At 37.3% G+C, this 17,331-nt stretch overlaps 1 protein-coding gene across 2 annotated transcripts in view; it reads right to left on the reverse strand.

Annotated features, from left to right (window-relative positions):
* cpne5b (copine Vb) overlaps positions 1-17,331 on the reverse strand; it is a 110,617-nt gene that overhangs the window by 50,211 nt on the left and 43,075 nt on the right. For both annotated transcript variants that reach the window (XM_027144311.2, XM_027144312.2), the window contains one exon: positions 1,048-1,111. In XM_027144311.2, the coding sequence (XP_027000112.1) occupies positions 1,048-1,111 (64 nt within the window). The remainder of the gene's footprint in view (positions 1-1,047; positions 1,112-17,331) is intronic.

Raw genomic sequence — 17,331 nt, forward strand, 5'->3', positions numbered from 1 at the left:
GTTTTTAAATATTTATTTTTTGAATGAAGGAAAATGAAGCAGCCTTGAAAAAAAATCCTAATAACGTTTTATAAGCATATATTTGATATTGTAATATTTTAATAGAAAATACTAGATAACTGACTATATTCAAGATAATTTCTTTTCTTTTTCTTTTTTTTTTTTGCAGGGAAACGAGCCTCCATTGCAGGAGCTGTTTCTGCAGAAATCTTGTTAGTCTACGCCGTGTTCAAGTAGAGACCATAACTCATCTATTTTTTTCTATGCACAGTGTGTTCGCTGAATCCTGAGTTCTTATTGTCATTTTCTGACCATAACCCAACTGTTGGCTGGATATTTTTGGTTTGCAAACTGTATCTTAACCCAGCACTGACAGTGAGGAGTTTAAAAATACATACAAAGTGCACTTGTGGTAGATGGACCTGATAATATGGCAAATGTACAGCTTTAAAATACAGTAGGTGTATATAATAAACTGACCACTGACAGCATATATTTACTGTCAGAGAAGTACTTGGGGTTCATTTACGTCAAAGTATGCAGTGTTCTGTAGATTTTTGCACTTATTGCCTACTGAGTTTTTTCAATGGCAACTTTCTAAGCACCGCACATGAATGTGTAGCTTTGGAGAAAGCTTTGATGCTAACTACAAAAATAAAAAGAAGAAGTTCTCAAAATATTATTCACGGTGTTAAAATCCAAAATGTAGGCTGTTTTTCCGGTAATTAGCATCTAATGAGATGAGTGTAGGTAACTATTAAGCGAAGTGGAAACAGACCAACCTGTTTATGAAAACCTGTCAACTCTATAAAATATTGGATGCCATTTAAGACTAATTAATAAGTGACGGTATAATGTTATATTAATAGCATTAATTATAAGTGACGGTTGGTGCTGTAAAAGCATACCCAAGTACTGAATATGCAGTAAGTATTAATAAGAGTCCAAGCATCCACTATATTGAGTGTACATAGATCTATAGAGTGACACCGCTATTAACCTTTAATTTAACCATCGATGCGAATAAAAAGCACACTGCATACGTACCCTGCAGTTTCCCAGCTCTTCTGCTGACAGGATGATGGTTCCACACTTCTTCCCAGGGATCCCCCTGCAATCATGCCAGAGTGTTAACTCTCACAAAGTGAGAATAAAACAGATGTAACAGCATGACAGTTTTAGGTGTCCAATACAGAGGCTTTCAAATGCACACAAAACCTGCTGTACTGTTTGCCCTGAAATGATCTGAAACACAAATCAGATACAACATGGCTTCATGTTTCTATTATCCTGGTATCTGAATCTATGTGAAGTTATTTTATGGCCTGTAATACATTAGTGAGACTCATGAAAGGATTTCATAGTGCCTTAGTCTTCTTCCATGGGTGCTCAGACTAGTCAGAAAAAGGATACCAAGTGACTAGAGGCAAAAAGATAGCAAACAATAAAAGCCACAAACCATGCAGTGGAGTTTATAGTATAACACTTGAATGCCCAGCGGTTTGCAAACCCTGTCTTCCAGAGTCAACAAATTTTGCCCATTCCTTCTGGTGTTGCATAACAATTTCATTAGCCTTGCTTTCAACCAGATGGCTAAGTTTCCCACTGGGAGCCTCTGGCAGAAATAAAGTCAGATGCAGACTCCATGGAACCATAGTGGCCACGTCTGCGCTGAAGCTCCAACCGAGATCTGTTTCGGCAGTTTTAATATGAGAGAAAATAAAACGGACACCTGACCGAGATGTTTGAACATCTTCAAACATCACTATGAGGCAGCCATTCATCCACAAATAGAAGATTTGAAGAAAACAAATTAAAAGACAGAAATACGTAGATGGTATTAATAGGATAGCCATCTTTTATCTAAAAAAAATATTGCTAAGATAAAAATATAATGTTACTACACAATGTTTCATGCTTATATTAACTATAAGATAGATTAATGGAATGGCTTACTGACAAGCTATATATATATATATATATATATATATATATGGGGATGTGGTAGCCTAGTGGTTAAGGTGTTGGACTAACAAATCGGAAGGTTGTGAGTTCGATTCCCAGGTCCACCAAGCTGCCACTGCTGGGCCCCTGAGCAAGGCCCTTAACCCTCAATTGCTCAGTTGTATAAAAATTTGTAAGTCGCTCTGGATAAGGGCGTCTGCTAAATGCTGTAAATGTAAATGTAAATAAACACATCATCCCAGTCTTTCCACACTGCGCTGGCTTCTAATCAGATTTTCTGTTGATTGTAAAATACTATAGTATGACTGACCTATAAAGCACCATAATATCACACCACATTACACCATACCTTTTGGTGTTTTAATGATCAGTCACACCTAATTCAATCAAACGGTGCATGTTATTTATTGATACCTTGAACAGTGAAGGCTACAGCAGGGGGCAAAACTTTTTCTTGCAAAGCCCTGCAGTTATGGAACAGCCTCCCAATTAGTGTTCAGGACTCAGACACAGTCTCAATGTTAAAGTCCTTTGTTTAGTCAAGCACTTTGTGGATAGTTTTTTTGTAGGGTAAACGAGCAAATCTGAAGAGTTCTTGAGTGTTTTGGTGAACTGGGATGTTTGGCCGTTGTCAACCTCTCTCTCTCTCTCTCTCTCTCTGATGAGCTACACATGCTGCTCCTGACAAACCAGTAATCCTGTCCCCTTCTGCTGCTCCAAACCTGCCTGATCCATCCTGATGCCCTATTTCTGGTTGGAGTTCTCATCATTTTGAAGCCACTTTCTGCTTCTGAGGATGAACCCACATGGACAGCCTACAGTTACATAAAATTACTGTGGATGGTACCATTAAAAAACCTGCGATTGATACAAACAGTTTTTCTACAACGGCTTAGGGCTACAATTACCGTGATAGCTTTATGACTACAATTGCCACACACAGTTTTGCACTCAAGTGTCCATCAGTGACAAGTTGATAACATCACATTTTATCATATATAGTACACAAATTTAGATACAAATAAAATTCAATCAAATAAAAAAATATTTGATTACTTATTGGTAATCAGCCTATTTCTTCAAACACACATTCTTTTAAGATTAATTTGGATGAAGCAGGTCCGTACAATGAAAAGCTTTTGTATGGAAAAGGTCCTCTTGCTATGCCAGATCACTGTGAACGTAACAACACCTGTTTTGTCCCAAGCCCTTAGAAAAGGTCACTATATAAAAGCTGGATATGAAAAAAATGAAACACTGCAAGTAGGGATTATAAAAGACGCATCAGGTAAAGGTCAAGTCTACTGAGATATTCATAGGCTATAATGGTCAGTGTCAGTAAAATCCTCTATTGAATTTAACTGTAAAGACATTCTTAAGGCAGAGATACAGTATTGCTGTTAAACCCTGGTATAAAGTTCTTATTAATCTTATAGCCTCAGACTGACATTCTCTTAAAACAAGTTAGCAACAAACCTATGAATGATACAGACAGAAAAGCATGTTCCTTTTGTTGATATTTTCCTAAGACCTCTTGCTGTTTTCACACACTGCAGGTTCTAGTAAAAAACACAACAGTCCTATGCTACAATGGGAACTACCTGCTGTGTTTTGACCATTAAAATGTCTTTCCAATAGTGTTGCATTGGGAGTGACGATCCCGCTGATGGACTGCCAATGGTTTTTGTGTCCTCTAAGGCAATGGTCCCAAAGGACGAATACAGTGACCAGGCAGATCGATAAGTTACTCTCAAATGATTGCCTCAAAAAAAAAGGTCAAGCTCCCTCTACCACAGCTTGGCCACCATTAGCCATTAGCCATCACATCCTGACAAAACAGAGAGAAGCCACTGCTCACTACTGACTACTAAAAATAGGTGAAATGGACAGTCTCCCAGAACTCAATCATCATTGTAACCCTGACCTCTGCAGGACAACTCTTCAGAAGGCCACACGTCCTTAATGATCTGACATCCTTCTCCAAATCCAATTTCAGAAAAGGCTTGGAGAAGGTAAACACAATATGTCTTTTGAACCTTAGTATTTTCTTTTAGAGAAAGTGATTCTTGACAAACCTCAAATTCTGCGATAACATTGTTTAATTGTTCTGATTTATAGACCTAGCTAATCGTAATGCATGCACAAAAAGGTTACATACTGTATCAATAATAAAAATGTCACACAGATTCTATAGTGGATTTAAATGTGGCATCTTATTTAATGAATATGAGCGTGACATGTCCAACCACATCAATCTGTAAGCCAGGATCGGTTTTGGTATCCAGGCCATTTTTTTGAATTAACATGATCTTCAGTGATATGCCAATATAGCAAGATTAAGAAAAGAATAGCAGATGAGGCACATAGTTCAGTTTGTTCAGATTGTTTAATTAAAACCATGGACGTACACATTTCACGTCATATTTAATATTTGGAAGGTAACAAGGTTTCATATTCTACTGGGACCCAGAGCATATAGTTGTGTGCAGTTTTTATTTCATCTTAGTTTTTCTAACTATGGAAATCAAGCAATTCTTCAGAACAAGACGTAGTTCGATGCCTTGCTCACATTTTATTGAATTTTTATAGAAAGCGAAAGCTCAAGTTATTTTCCTTGCGATTTCAAGCTTTTTATTGGCACTCTGGAGCAGAGCTGTACATTCATATCATCCATCGATTACTAAGACATACTGTGCGCTATGTCTAATTTTTCTATCTAATATTCGACTGAATGTATCAGATCTCAAGAATGAACACTTCAACAAATCATCCTTTTCTGACTTTGCTGTTCGTTATGTCTTTTTTGATGTTGTTATATCCCAGACTGCACAGGGATCTGGAACATTAAGTTTGTAATTAAGCTAAAGCTAAGCAATTACGTGAGCACTCAGGAATACAAAACGCATTGACGACTTTATGTCCGTTGATTCCTCGATGAATTATAGAAAAACACGGAAATGATTTACTTAGAGGTGGTGTTCATGGGGATACATCATACCAGCTTGTTATGACACTTTCTAGCTGACCTACATTAGAACGTCATGGCAACTGATTCTGTATCTCAGCTCACTTCATAGCTGAAAAAGCTTGTCAATTGTCCTGACACTGAAACAGCACAGAGTGTCATGTCAGGTGTCATATGTATGTTACGTAACCTTTAAATAACAAAATTCCATATCCCTCTAAGCTCTCGTGCTATTTGTATTTGCAAATATAACTAAATGTATGGACATTTAAAGAATATCTAGTGTATAATCAATCCCAAGTCTCAAGTAGATGAAGACTATCACGTGTAGAAGGACTTGCTTAAGTAGTGTAAACGACTAGGCTATAATTCATAGCATTAATACAATTCCTATAAACCCACAAGCAAGTTTTTACAGCAACATTTCCCGTGTCTTGTGTTATATATATATATATATATATATATATATCGCTGAAGGCTGAGGTATAAAGCTGCTGGGTGTTTTAGATGTTGGATGGGCTACAGGGCCAGAAATGGGCATTTGGTATCTTGCTGTTGTTAAAACAGCTGCACTGCAGGTCTGACTCCAATCACGATAGCACAAAAGGAACAAAATGAGAGCAACTTTATCAGACTCACCAGGATGGGCAGTCACTACAAACTGCATATACAGCAGAATGCTGGCAAAGAAAGATACAAATTTAAGGGTTTTAAAAGAAGACGATGTTATAAGCAGTTATTACAGTACAATACATCCTGCCAATATGGATGAAATGACGAAATCTTCCCTCAGATTTCAGGCAGTGATTAGCTGTTAGTTGGAGACTTGTGTCCGATAGTTGCATCACTATTTGTGTAAGTAAAGTTATGTGTGTTAGGCATGTGCTTAAATTGATTTTCTGGGTTTTTCATTTAAATTATGTAAATGAACTGTGTGGAGTTTGTGCCTCCGTGAGTTTTCATCTGTAGATGTGTCTAATTCAATAGACCACCACCTTTAAATACAAGCACTTGCCTTTAGGATAGTAAATGAGGTAATAGTTGTGCCATAGTGTAACCTAAAAGCAAGAGAATTTTAAATATGAAAAATGACTACAAAACTAATATAATGGTAAACGAATGTGAACGTTTTCTGGAAACTTGTAAAATAACAGTTGATCCAGCGCATCCTATTAGTTTATACCTTTTAATATTGTTAATTGTCTTCACAAATGAATGTGGTTAGGATATACTAAGCCAAGGTCATGTGAGCTTTCATATATGTTATACACTCTTTCACACTAGTGTGAGGGGTTGAAGTTAATAAAATACTACCAATTCAATGTGCTGCGCTGTAAAGAAACCATACTTATAGTTTAAAGGATAATCTGACTGACTAAGCATCCGCTATGCTAATCAACTTTATGAATAAATAATCTGGTCCTTGAGAAGCGATGACTAAGATTAAGATGATGTCTCCTTCAATGTCAGTGAGACCACCGACACTATGAATTTAATCCCTAATGAATTTCATTTCATAACCTAATTTCAGTCTGACATATTGTGTTTATATCAAGCAGTGGCATTGGATTAAGTGCGACCCTCGGTCGAGCCGAGATAATGCAAAACTAAAAAATTATAACGAATAAATAAACAAACAAACAAACAAACAGATAGATAGATAGATAGATAGATAGATAGATAGATAGATAGATAGATAGATAGATAGATAGATAGATAGATAGATAGATAGATAGATAGACAAGCAGCCTCGTGTGCTCAACTCTGACAAAACTTAATAGCTTAAGTCTTAATAAGTCTTAAGTCTAAATACCGATCCTCACTGTTCAAGTAATTCAACACATACAGCCCATAATGTATAACCATGACTACATATAGCTCCACATGATCAGTGTAGGACTGTGCGATCGTAACCTATGAATGTTAATGAATGAATGAATTACAAAAAGACCTTTAGCTATTTCTATATACTTTATTCATGAAAAACAACTAAATCACATAACCTACGCAGGTTAGCAAGGTTTCACACTCAAAGACAAAAGCTGTGATTCTGCGAATAACCGCTATTAGGTTCCGTCTCACTGTGAGAGTAAAGAGCTTCAACTTTCAGTGCATGCTGTAAGCCATGGCACAAATTCTGAATGTGTGACTGAAGCAAGGAAGAAGTTACTATACAACATGTAACAAGTATCAGAGCAGCGTCCCCTCCATGATGCCACTGTTTCTCCAGACAAACATATTTGCAAAAGCAATAAAATGAGGTGTTTTGCCAGGATGATTATTACAGCACGCTGCTCCCGGAGCTTAGAAGGACAGCTAACTGCATGGACCTAATTTCATGGCTGGTTGCCAAATAATTTGCATTGATGTGCACTCATGATGCGCCGACATGATTGGATTAGCCGATTCTGAGTATTCTGAGAAGACTCGGCAATGACTGTAAAAATCACAGGCTCTATTTACAGATGGTCATGATTCAGATACACAGAAAAAAAAAATGTGTGTAAAAAATAAAAAATAAAAAAGCCCATCTTTAGAAGTCCAGATGTAATTGTGAACAAGACACCAGAAATATTTCATCCTTCCACTTGAATGATTCGCAACTGTTTGTGTTGAAACTCGTAACTAAATTAGTCGTATCGATGCTTTAATGAGTGAGAAAAGAGCAAACTTTTTTAGAGAAGGTGAAAGAAAGGAACAACTTTTCTTCTCTAATTAATAGGGTGAGAGACAGAGACTTCATAAAGTCATTTATAAAGGAGACACAGAGGCACAGAGCAACAATAGAGAAGTTTGAACTGGGAGATTAATGAGCTATCAGAGAATTAAGTTACTCTGAGAATCTGAGATCTCCGAAGAGCAAAAAAAAACCCCAGAAATAAACACCTCTATAAATGGCATTTAAATCTCAGCCTGCTTTACTTTGATTTTCTTTGTTCTTATGTCGTGTTACCCACAATACCCTGTGTCCTCTGTTTATACGTTGCATCACGTGCTACGTCGCATGATGAATAAAACAAAATGTTGTTGCTTTCATGCAAAATAATGAATCATTTTCCTGGTAAGCTGCTTCCTTTACTCAGCCGGAAACAAGGTCTTTCATCTTCCTCCTTTCATGTATTCTTAATCCTTTTCTTTATTATACAAAGGGACACTTCTCACATCTCTTTTGCCGGATGTAAAGTAAGGTTACGCTTTATCATAATGCTGTGATGTAGTATTTGTATTAAACATTTAGCACACATAACATTTGAATTGAATGTGAAAATGGAGCTGAGCATCTGTTCTAGCTGTTATTACAGGAGATTTGGCCACAAATTGTGTTATTTGAGTGTTGCCTATTAGGCAGATGATGGCTCTGTGAAGCTGTGGGAAGAGATACCATCCATCTGGCTTTTCAGACTGCTGCTGAAAGAAGCGCAGATTTTAATTTGGGCAAGCTCGGATTTTTTATCGTTTACCATACGGACAATGTTCTTCTTGTGTTTTCTTTTTAACCTGTGTGCATCATACTTCTAAACAGCCTTACAACAGTGCTTACGTGCTGTCATTAAATGATTCGGTGCAAATAATTTCCATGTTTTTGTCTAACTAATAGCTTGATGTTACACAGGTATGGTAAGATATCTGATTATGGTAAGTATATGATTATGCTAAAGATCTATGGTTCTCAAAGTGATGTTCAGGGATGAACCAGAGCTGGGACTGTGATGTGTTTTTTTTATGTTTTTACAGTGATGGAATCTTAATCCACTAATATGAATAATTTCATATTTAACTTTAAGGTCTTATTAGAATGTTTGTCTTTGGATCTAAATTTTTACACATCGTATACATATTGTAACGGTCAGGAGACGCTGCCCAGAGCAGAGATCTCTGGGGTAGTCTCAATGGACACCTTGCAGAAGAATCAGACCCACACGCAGGATAAAACTAAGATAACTGCACACAAAGACACAAACACACACACACACACTCACACACACACACACACACACACACACACACACACACACACACACACACACACACATTCAATATAAATCTATGTTCACAACACCACCCATACATACACTGATAATATGTTTTTTACGCACAGACACTTTAATGCTGTTGTGCACAAAAATTCATGCTGCTATTGAAAGCGTACATATGTTTACAATCCTCTAACTGTTTACTAATTTCTATTCGCACAATGCCATTACAATCTGTACTCTGGTCGGCGCTATAGTTTATGTATCTGTCCTGTAGCATGTTGTATTGTTTGCCTTGCATTGTTTGCACTAGGTTGCATATTATGCACTTTAATTATTTAATCCTTAGCTCAATGTTGTTTTATGTAGCACCATGGTCCAGGTGAAATGCTGTTTCAGTTCACTATGTACTGTGTAATAAAAGCTTCTTGACCTGACTTGAAAAGATTCAGACACAATCTGGACAGCTGAATACTGGGGAAAAAACATACCAGGTGACTGTAAGGTAATCTTTAGGTGTCCAGTGTAGATCCACCGAAAGATTTGACGTGTTAAGCATGCTGAGGCTTCATGTACTACTACACACCTGTACTACAGACAGATGTTTTCTGCAGACCTGTTTTCTACACAGTACACACAAGGTGTTTTTTTTTAAATACATTCTGTGTAAACTATAGAGACTGCTGTGTGTGAAATTCTCAGCAGTTTCTGAAATACTCAAACCAGCCCATCTGGCACCAACAAGCCTGCCATGCTGTAAAATACACAGTGATCACACTTTTTTCCCCATTCTGACGTTCGATGTGAGCATTAACTAAAGCTCTTGGACTGTATCTGTGTGATCTTTTGCATACATACTTGGCTGATTGGGTAAACGAGCAGGTTTACACGTGTTCCTTTTAAAGTGGATGCTGACTGTACAGCTCCATGTAGTTTTATAGTTTTACACATGCAGTTTAATTAGTAATAAAATGATTAAAGAAATCAGAAATGAAAATATCGTAAAATATTCTATTATCAGTTCAAATTCTGGTGTTGGAATCTTAAATATTATTTTAAATAATATAATGATATTTTCCTCTTTAAAATATACAGTAAAGCGTTATGGGTTTTTTTTTTGTTTGTTTGTTTTTTTGTTTTGTTTTTTTGTATTACATTTTTTAATTGAGATCATATTTTAAAGTGAATTTCCATTCACATTCCATTCTATCTCTAATTCTAGCCAGGAAAGTTTGAGGCATTTGAGACTCGCCAATTCATCACAGAGGTATTTAGAGTAAGAAAGAGAGAGAGAGAGAGAGAGAGAGAGAGAGAGAGAGAGAGAGAGAGAGAGAGAGAGAGAGAGAGAGAGAGAGAGAGAGAGAGAGAGAGAGAGAGAGAAGGAGTGTGATTCAGGGGCCAGGAACAAACACAACCCCCAACAGTAATTACATAAATGGCCATTACTCTTTCTAAGCTGGGATGTTGATCTGCAGCACTGGGACTCGTGTAGTTTATGGTCCTTTTTTCTCCACCTCTGCCTCTATGAGATTTGGTAACCCTGAATAAATATTTATTTTCTAGTGCAAACAAATACATCCTTTTTTTTTAATCCTAACCAAAAATACACATCTGAAACAGTTGATAGAATAATTATTCCGAGCTTGTTAGAGTAGAAATGATGCCATACTTGTCTATTACAAAGCTAGTAAGACACATTGGAGCTGGTGAGTGATGGAACTCATATCTTTCATTATGTATCTGAGACATGATGGGTAAACAGACAGCTAAATGAGACCCAAGAGAGCAGAACATAGTGAGTGCATGGAGACGCAACAGTCTTATCAAGGTTTCATTCCGAACCACGTAGGTAACAGCTAAAGGGCAACCGAAGGGGAGTCCAGTCTCTTCAGGAGAGTATCACCAAAACAGCAGGTGTGGTGGTGAGCCTGTCATGAGAACTTCCCTTCTCCTCTATCACACTACACAGCTATTAAATGGAAAACGATAAGACAGGAGGCCACGCAGATGATCCGTGAAGTTTCCCAACACTACAATGTCTCTCTCATGTGTTAAAACCGTATAATTGTTTATATGATTTTTTTTCCTTGCCAGAATGTGTTTGTTTGTCACGTTTGTTCGGAGTGAGTACGTTTTCCACCACTGGAAAGTCATTAGGACACGAAAGTTATCATATTTTATACTCTCATATACGTACAATCATATTTGATATTTATATATATACTGTTTGCTTTCTCTGTAATGACAAACCGCAGTCTTATTAAGTTTAAAGGACTGTTTACAGCTGCTATCACATAATCTATAACTAGCTTGATTGGAGGATGTGCCACGATGTTACAAATAACTATAAATGGTCAAAAAACGTAATGTTTCTTTGCTATAATACAGAAATAGCAGCGAAAAGAGAAACGGTCCACCTTTTTTTGTGTATAACAGCATGACTCATTGTGTATTATTCTTTAAATATTATAATACTTATAATGCTCGGATCTAAGCTGAAAATAAGCCAGATGTTTTTTTGTTTTTTTTTTGACACTGACAGAAATTGACACCATAAACAAACAAGTATGCGTCTAAATAATGCTGTCTGAATAATTAGGACGATTGGAAGATATACTGGTTATACTGGGTGTTTAAATATACCGTAACTAAGTAGAGAACATGAGCATTAATAGCATCTGCGTCCCAGGAAATGTCAGCATTTATCTCCATTTTCATGCTCTATGATCCATTAGCTGATCCATTAGTCCTTATAAATCCAGAAAAAGTTCACCTTTCTGCTAATATTTGTTCTTCTGAACGCAAAACATAATTCAGCATAGCAACAAAGCTCAGATTGTCTCTCTGTTATCTAGGTGATCACTAAAAATAGCTTGTCGCGATATGACTAGAAAAAGAAATGGAAAAAAAATAAAAATAAAAATACAATAAATAAGCAGAGAGTAAGCAGTAGCTAAGCGTGGACACACTGCTCTCTCTCTCTCTCTCTCTCTCTCTCTCTCTCTCGCATAAGGTTTTACAACAGGGAGGACAATTCCAGTGTTGTAATAAATAAATGTATTATTCTTTTATAATCCATAGTATACATAGAGTAAGTAAAGAATAAAACAATAAAAGGTGCTATTTTAGGGGAAAAAAACTGTTAGTATGGTGTGCATGCAATCGCTGCTTGAATGCTTGAGTATCTGATCTAAAAGCCTATTGCCTATGACGACAGTGTTAAAAACTCATAAGGCTCATATAATAAAAAAAATCATAATTTGAATAACATATCATAACAATAAAATAAAAAAATAAAATAAAATGGCAAAGAAATCCTTCTCATTCCTTCTCATGAGCTGAAGTCTCATTCTGAGGCATTAACCTGAGAGGAAATCTGTAAATTGTCCGCAGCATACTCAAGACGTACTTAAAGAAAGATCGAGCTCCTTTGCTCCACTGTTTAAGCAGTTGTGAAATGGGAAATGCGTGTTGCTGTGGAATAAGACTCCTGCGGATATTAAGTTCTCCATTTGAAACTCAATTCAGACACCTCATTTTAGATGGAGCTTTTTTCTGTCCGTCTCACTGAAATGAATTATGACACATCTGAATGGTTTTCTCTCAGCCTATTCATGCATAATAACATGTAATGCATTTTAAGCACCGAGTGTGTCCCGCCTAACACTTAAACATGTGCCAATGAACCTTCAACCTTTATTTATTGAATCTATTTAAAAATGTTTTGAAAGGTTGATTCAATGATTAGCATTAAATTAGTATCAGCTGTCATAAAGGCTGCTTTTTCAACTGACACAATTTTGGTGAAATTCGTCATGACATGTCATGTCTGGGGTGAAATGACACACCGCCTTGTTACAACCGATCGAGTCACATGATACTGTTTGTATGAGAACCTTCCAGATTGGATCTGGTACTTTTTTGAAGAAGTTAACCTCATTTGAACAGCTCATTTGCATATTTGCATAATTCACAAGAGAATTGTAGTAAGCATTAAATCAGAAAAGTACAAAAGCTAATAAATAAAATAGATTTGTGCACTTTTAAAGCTTCCTAATTCACATGAATGTGGAAAGTCGTGTTTTGTTACTGTTGATGTTATTGTTGTTTTTTTAGTTATAAACCAGTGTTAATGTGTTCACTGATAGAGACATGGAAATAAATGTAAACACAGAAAAATTTCAGACTACATCTGAAACATTTTGGGGGTTTTTACACTTGGTCACATCATGTGTTTTCTGTGATCTGATAGCTATCCGATGGTATAAAGACCAGGTGTAAATGCCCTCCGAAACGGTTTCGAGACGGATATAAATCCGATCGTTCAAACCACTTCAGGAGGAGGTCTGGGACGCATTTCAGATGTAACTGGACAGGTGTAAATGCATGTGGTTGTTCAAGCCACATATGTCAGCGCTAAACTCCTCCCAAACGGAAGTACGTCACTCGCAGGTGACTCGCGAGACGAGCATCGCGCCAGAAACAAATACAGTATGTTTTCCCACCAGCGCTGGCTCCGATCTTCCCCCCCAGGTGTCTTGTAGGGTCTTAACATGCACTGCTGCTGCCAGCGGAAATGCAGCAAACAGTAAATGCTGTTTTTTGTAGCAACCGCACACACCAAAGCGTGTTCCATTCCAATTTCCCCCGGAAATGAGGTAAAATATATTTGCATATTGGGAGGGAGTAGAAAGATCGGATTGATATCCGATTCGCCAAGACGCATTTATGTTGCCTAATGTAAATAGAACAGTTTTAACAAATCAGATAACACATAAAAAAACACATAAAGTGACCAGGTGTAAAAAGGCCCTTTGAGTCTGTTGTAAATCAGTCCGCCTTTCAGGAAAAGTACCTAAGTGACTAGAACAGATTAAAAATGTACTAAAACGTTTCTCAGAAATCCATCAACACCTTTTCCTAACCCTCTTCCTGCTCCGAAAGCAGTAATCCTCCTTAGGCTACCGGGCTGCTTTTTTTGTATCTATATCCACATATGGATTTCTAAGCTTTAAAAACAAACTTCAGGCTTTACAACATTACATCCACACTATTAATACTCTCAAAAGTTCCATCACCTCATACTTTATTCCAACGCAAAGCTGTTTGCTAAAGACCCCGACCCCAATTTCACACTGCAGAGCGCTTAGCCTGAATTTATTAGATCATATGAAGATTCCATGAGGTGCAAGTCAGCCATTGCGTAATACATTGTGACACTTAACAATATTGAGTTCTACGCCAAAATCTGTAGCTCTGTGATTAAAAACTGTACTGAGCACCAAGGGACTAGAATAAGCACAGAATTGATGAATGCTGGATTTAAACTGCATTCAGGTCAAAAGATGGTAATTACACTCATTAAATTACAACCTGTTACGATTCCTGTGGCACGGTTGCTGAATTCAAATGATTTCTGAGCTGAAAAACGTATTTAATTACAGCCTCCAACTACCCACATTACACTAACAAAACCGATCCTGATTATTTGAGCTGCTGCTTTATTTATTTATTTATTTTTTTAAATTATTCAAAGAATATATTTAAAAAAAAAATCAAAGAATTTAGCCGCAGTTTTGTTCAATCGAAGGTGTAGGAGGCATACAGGTCATTTGATCATTTTTGGAGACGTGCTGACTAAAATTACATATCTACTATTTAAAAAGTAAAATGACACATTAAGTTTCATTTTATTTATTTAAATTTATTTAATTCAGCAAAGAAAGGATAAATCCCGGGTCATGGATTAATATCATTTTTATTCTTAATACTAAAATCTCAGCATAGAAATTAATCCATGACCTGGGATCTTTATCTTTAAAGATTTATCTTCTTCTCTATCTTTTTTTTTAGACGGAATGCTACAGTCTCAGTTTTCCTGCATTCCAAAACATTTCAGCTAATAGATTAACTTATCAAGAGATTTCATGTAAGTCTCTGAAGAACATTTCAAGTGCTTTTTTTTGCCTCATTAATTAAGTGTTGAGTGGAATGGGAACAAAAAAAATCACCTGAGCGCTAAGTCAAAAACCAATCACTGGAAAATGTGATCTGAATATACTGCGAAAATCTTCTTAGATTACATTTTAAAAAACATACAGCCTCATTATTTTAAGCATCATTATGGATGCACTATTAATGATTAACCCATTCAGGCACATACGGAGCGTTATATTCATAAGCTGTTCCAATGAATCACCGAACTACCCTTTGATGGTGACATTGTACGTCCACTACACACACACACACACACACACACACCGCTGTAGTCTGTGCTATTCCACATGCTATTGGCTCCTTTCTTCTCCCACTGGTTGCTTTCTGTAATCATCAAAACCATCTTACTGCCTTATAATTAATGCGCTGTCTAATTTCTGATAGATTAAAGGCAACACAATTAAAAGCACCAGAGAATGGCAGCGGAAACAGAAAGCACGGCATAGATGTGGCTTTTGTTCGAGAGGAAAGCAGGGGTGAGGTGGTGTTCTTAGATATTAAAGCTTGGAGGAGAAGAAAAGCATTGTGAATACAAAAACCTGAGAATACGCCTGAGAAAATGTAAACACTATAAAAAAAAGAGGTCTAACCCTTATTTTGTAGCTCTCTTGGCCTTGTCAAAGAGTACCCGTGGATGCAGAGGATTTGCAGAGCAAAGAAGAAGAGCTATCACCGACAACACAGAAAACAGAGGAAGCCCTGAGATGGATCTGATTGAAGAGAAAGGATATTCATGGAAGACGGCTGCCAGGGCATGAGCTGAGAAGATCCCAGGTTTCATCACTCGTGATGTGTCCTTGTTAAGCAACTGACAATGTTTCAGTCTGTCAGCCTGAAGCAACCCGTGTCTACCAGGTACAGATTGGCTGGCAAGCAATAATAATTGCTGAGGGACTTGACAGAGTCAAGATTAATGACCTACAGCAATGGACAGATGATTGCTATCTGTATTGTATGTGTGGCAAAATCTGCAAGAAGGCTTTAAGATTGACAAGTCAAGAATGAGATTCAAGAAGAAATAGCAAGGATCACAAACAGAGCCTAGAACCTCTATGTGGTGAAAATAGTACCTGCAGGCAGTCGCTCTGAGAAGAGGGCAAGACGGCTGCGGGGCAGAATTCTTATGTTGACCTGCTTAAGGTTCTGAAAGCAACAGCCAGACATGGATATGGAAGGGATGCTATGGATGATTACAACCGTTATAATGAGCAAGTGGGCTTGCATGGGTTTGGTGTCAAAATGAAGTACCTTATGGCCAAGAAAATCCACAAAGGAAATCCTCTTTAACTTTCATTCATGCAGTTATCAATTCAGCTAATCATTTGGCAGCAGCACAATGCATAAAGTCATACAGGTACAAGTAAGGATCTTCAGCCGATGGGGAAAAATTGCAGATGGTTTGTTTTCCATACTTCTGATGTCCGGTTTGATTGAGTCTTGTTCTAGGTTGACAAAAGTGGAACCGGAAGCTTACTCTATTTTCCAGGCAGCTCAAACCAATTCGTTCATTTCCCTCTGACTGCTCTTAGTAACAAGGTGTTTACATCCACTGAACGTTTGTTCACTCAATGTTTATTGCCCATTCTCAATAAAGTGGACAGTGAAAGTAGAAGGAAAGACCTGATCTGACCTACATTCTAGTTAAATCCAAAGACATACTGTAATTATTGATTACATTAGCCATTTCAGAATAAGAGTCTCAAAATGCTCACCAACATCAGAATGGTGCAGAGTGAAGGAATAATCCAGGATGCCTAGACAAGTTTGGAACAAGCTCATGGACTGACCTGCAGCAGGCGTAATACACCGCATCAAGTTATTGGTCCAAGCAGTTTACCATATTCTTCACAGTCCATCCATTGTGTATGAAAACATTTTGAGCTGCTGCCTGAAGGCTCTGGAGAAAGAGAGGTACCATTGGTGGAAGTCTATCTGCAGTGCCATCTCAGCTGCGACTGCTGCAGAGCCAGAATTTGATCAGAGCTGGGGAGAAGCCAAACCCAACAAAGAAGCAAGCTCCAAAACAGGGTACAGGATCGGCAGTTGCAGGTGGACCTTGCATGCAACTAAAGTTTCTAAAGCATGTCAGTAATAACACCTACAGTAATATATTTGTGGTGTCAGAGTTGACAAAGACCATTATCATGCCAAAGTTAACCATGCCTTGGAAAGAGATGTAATTCTGGTGATGGTTGGTAGATTTTAAAATAATGGAACTTATGCAACTGTATGTTATGGCTTATTGCTCTCTCTATCTCTCTAATTTAAAGACCAATAATAAACATATTCAATCAGTTTTACTACAGAAACCTTAAAGACCAAGACGTCTTCTTTACTCCTTGACATCTCTGTCCTTTAATTTTCAACCTTAATTTGCAGTATCTCCTCATAAGTAGGAGCTTTGGAAGACTTCTCTAAAATCAGGTCAAT

The sequence above is a fragment of the Tachysurus fulvidraco genome, chromosome 2 (genome assembly GCF_022655615.1).
Source record: "Tachysurus fulvidraco isolate hzauxx_2018 chromosome 2, HZAU_PFXX_2.0, whole genome shotgun sequence".
NCBI lineage: Eukaryota > Metazoa > Chordata > Actinopteri > Siluriformes > Bagridae > Tachysurus > Tachysurus fulvidraco.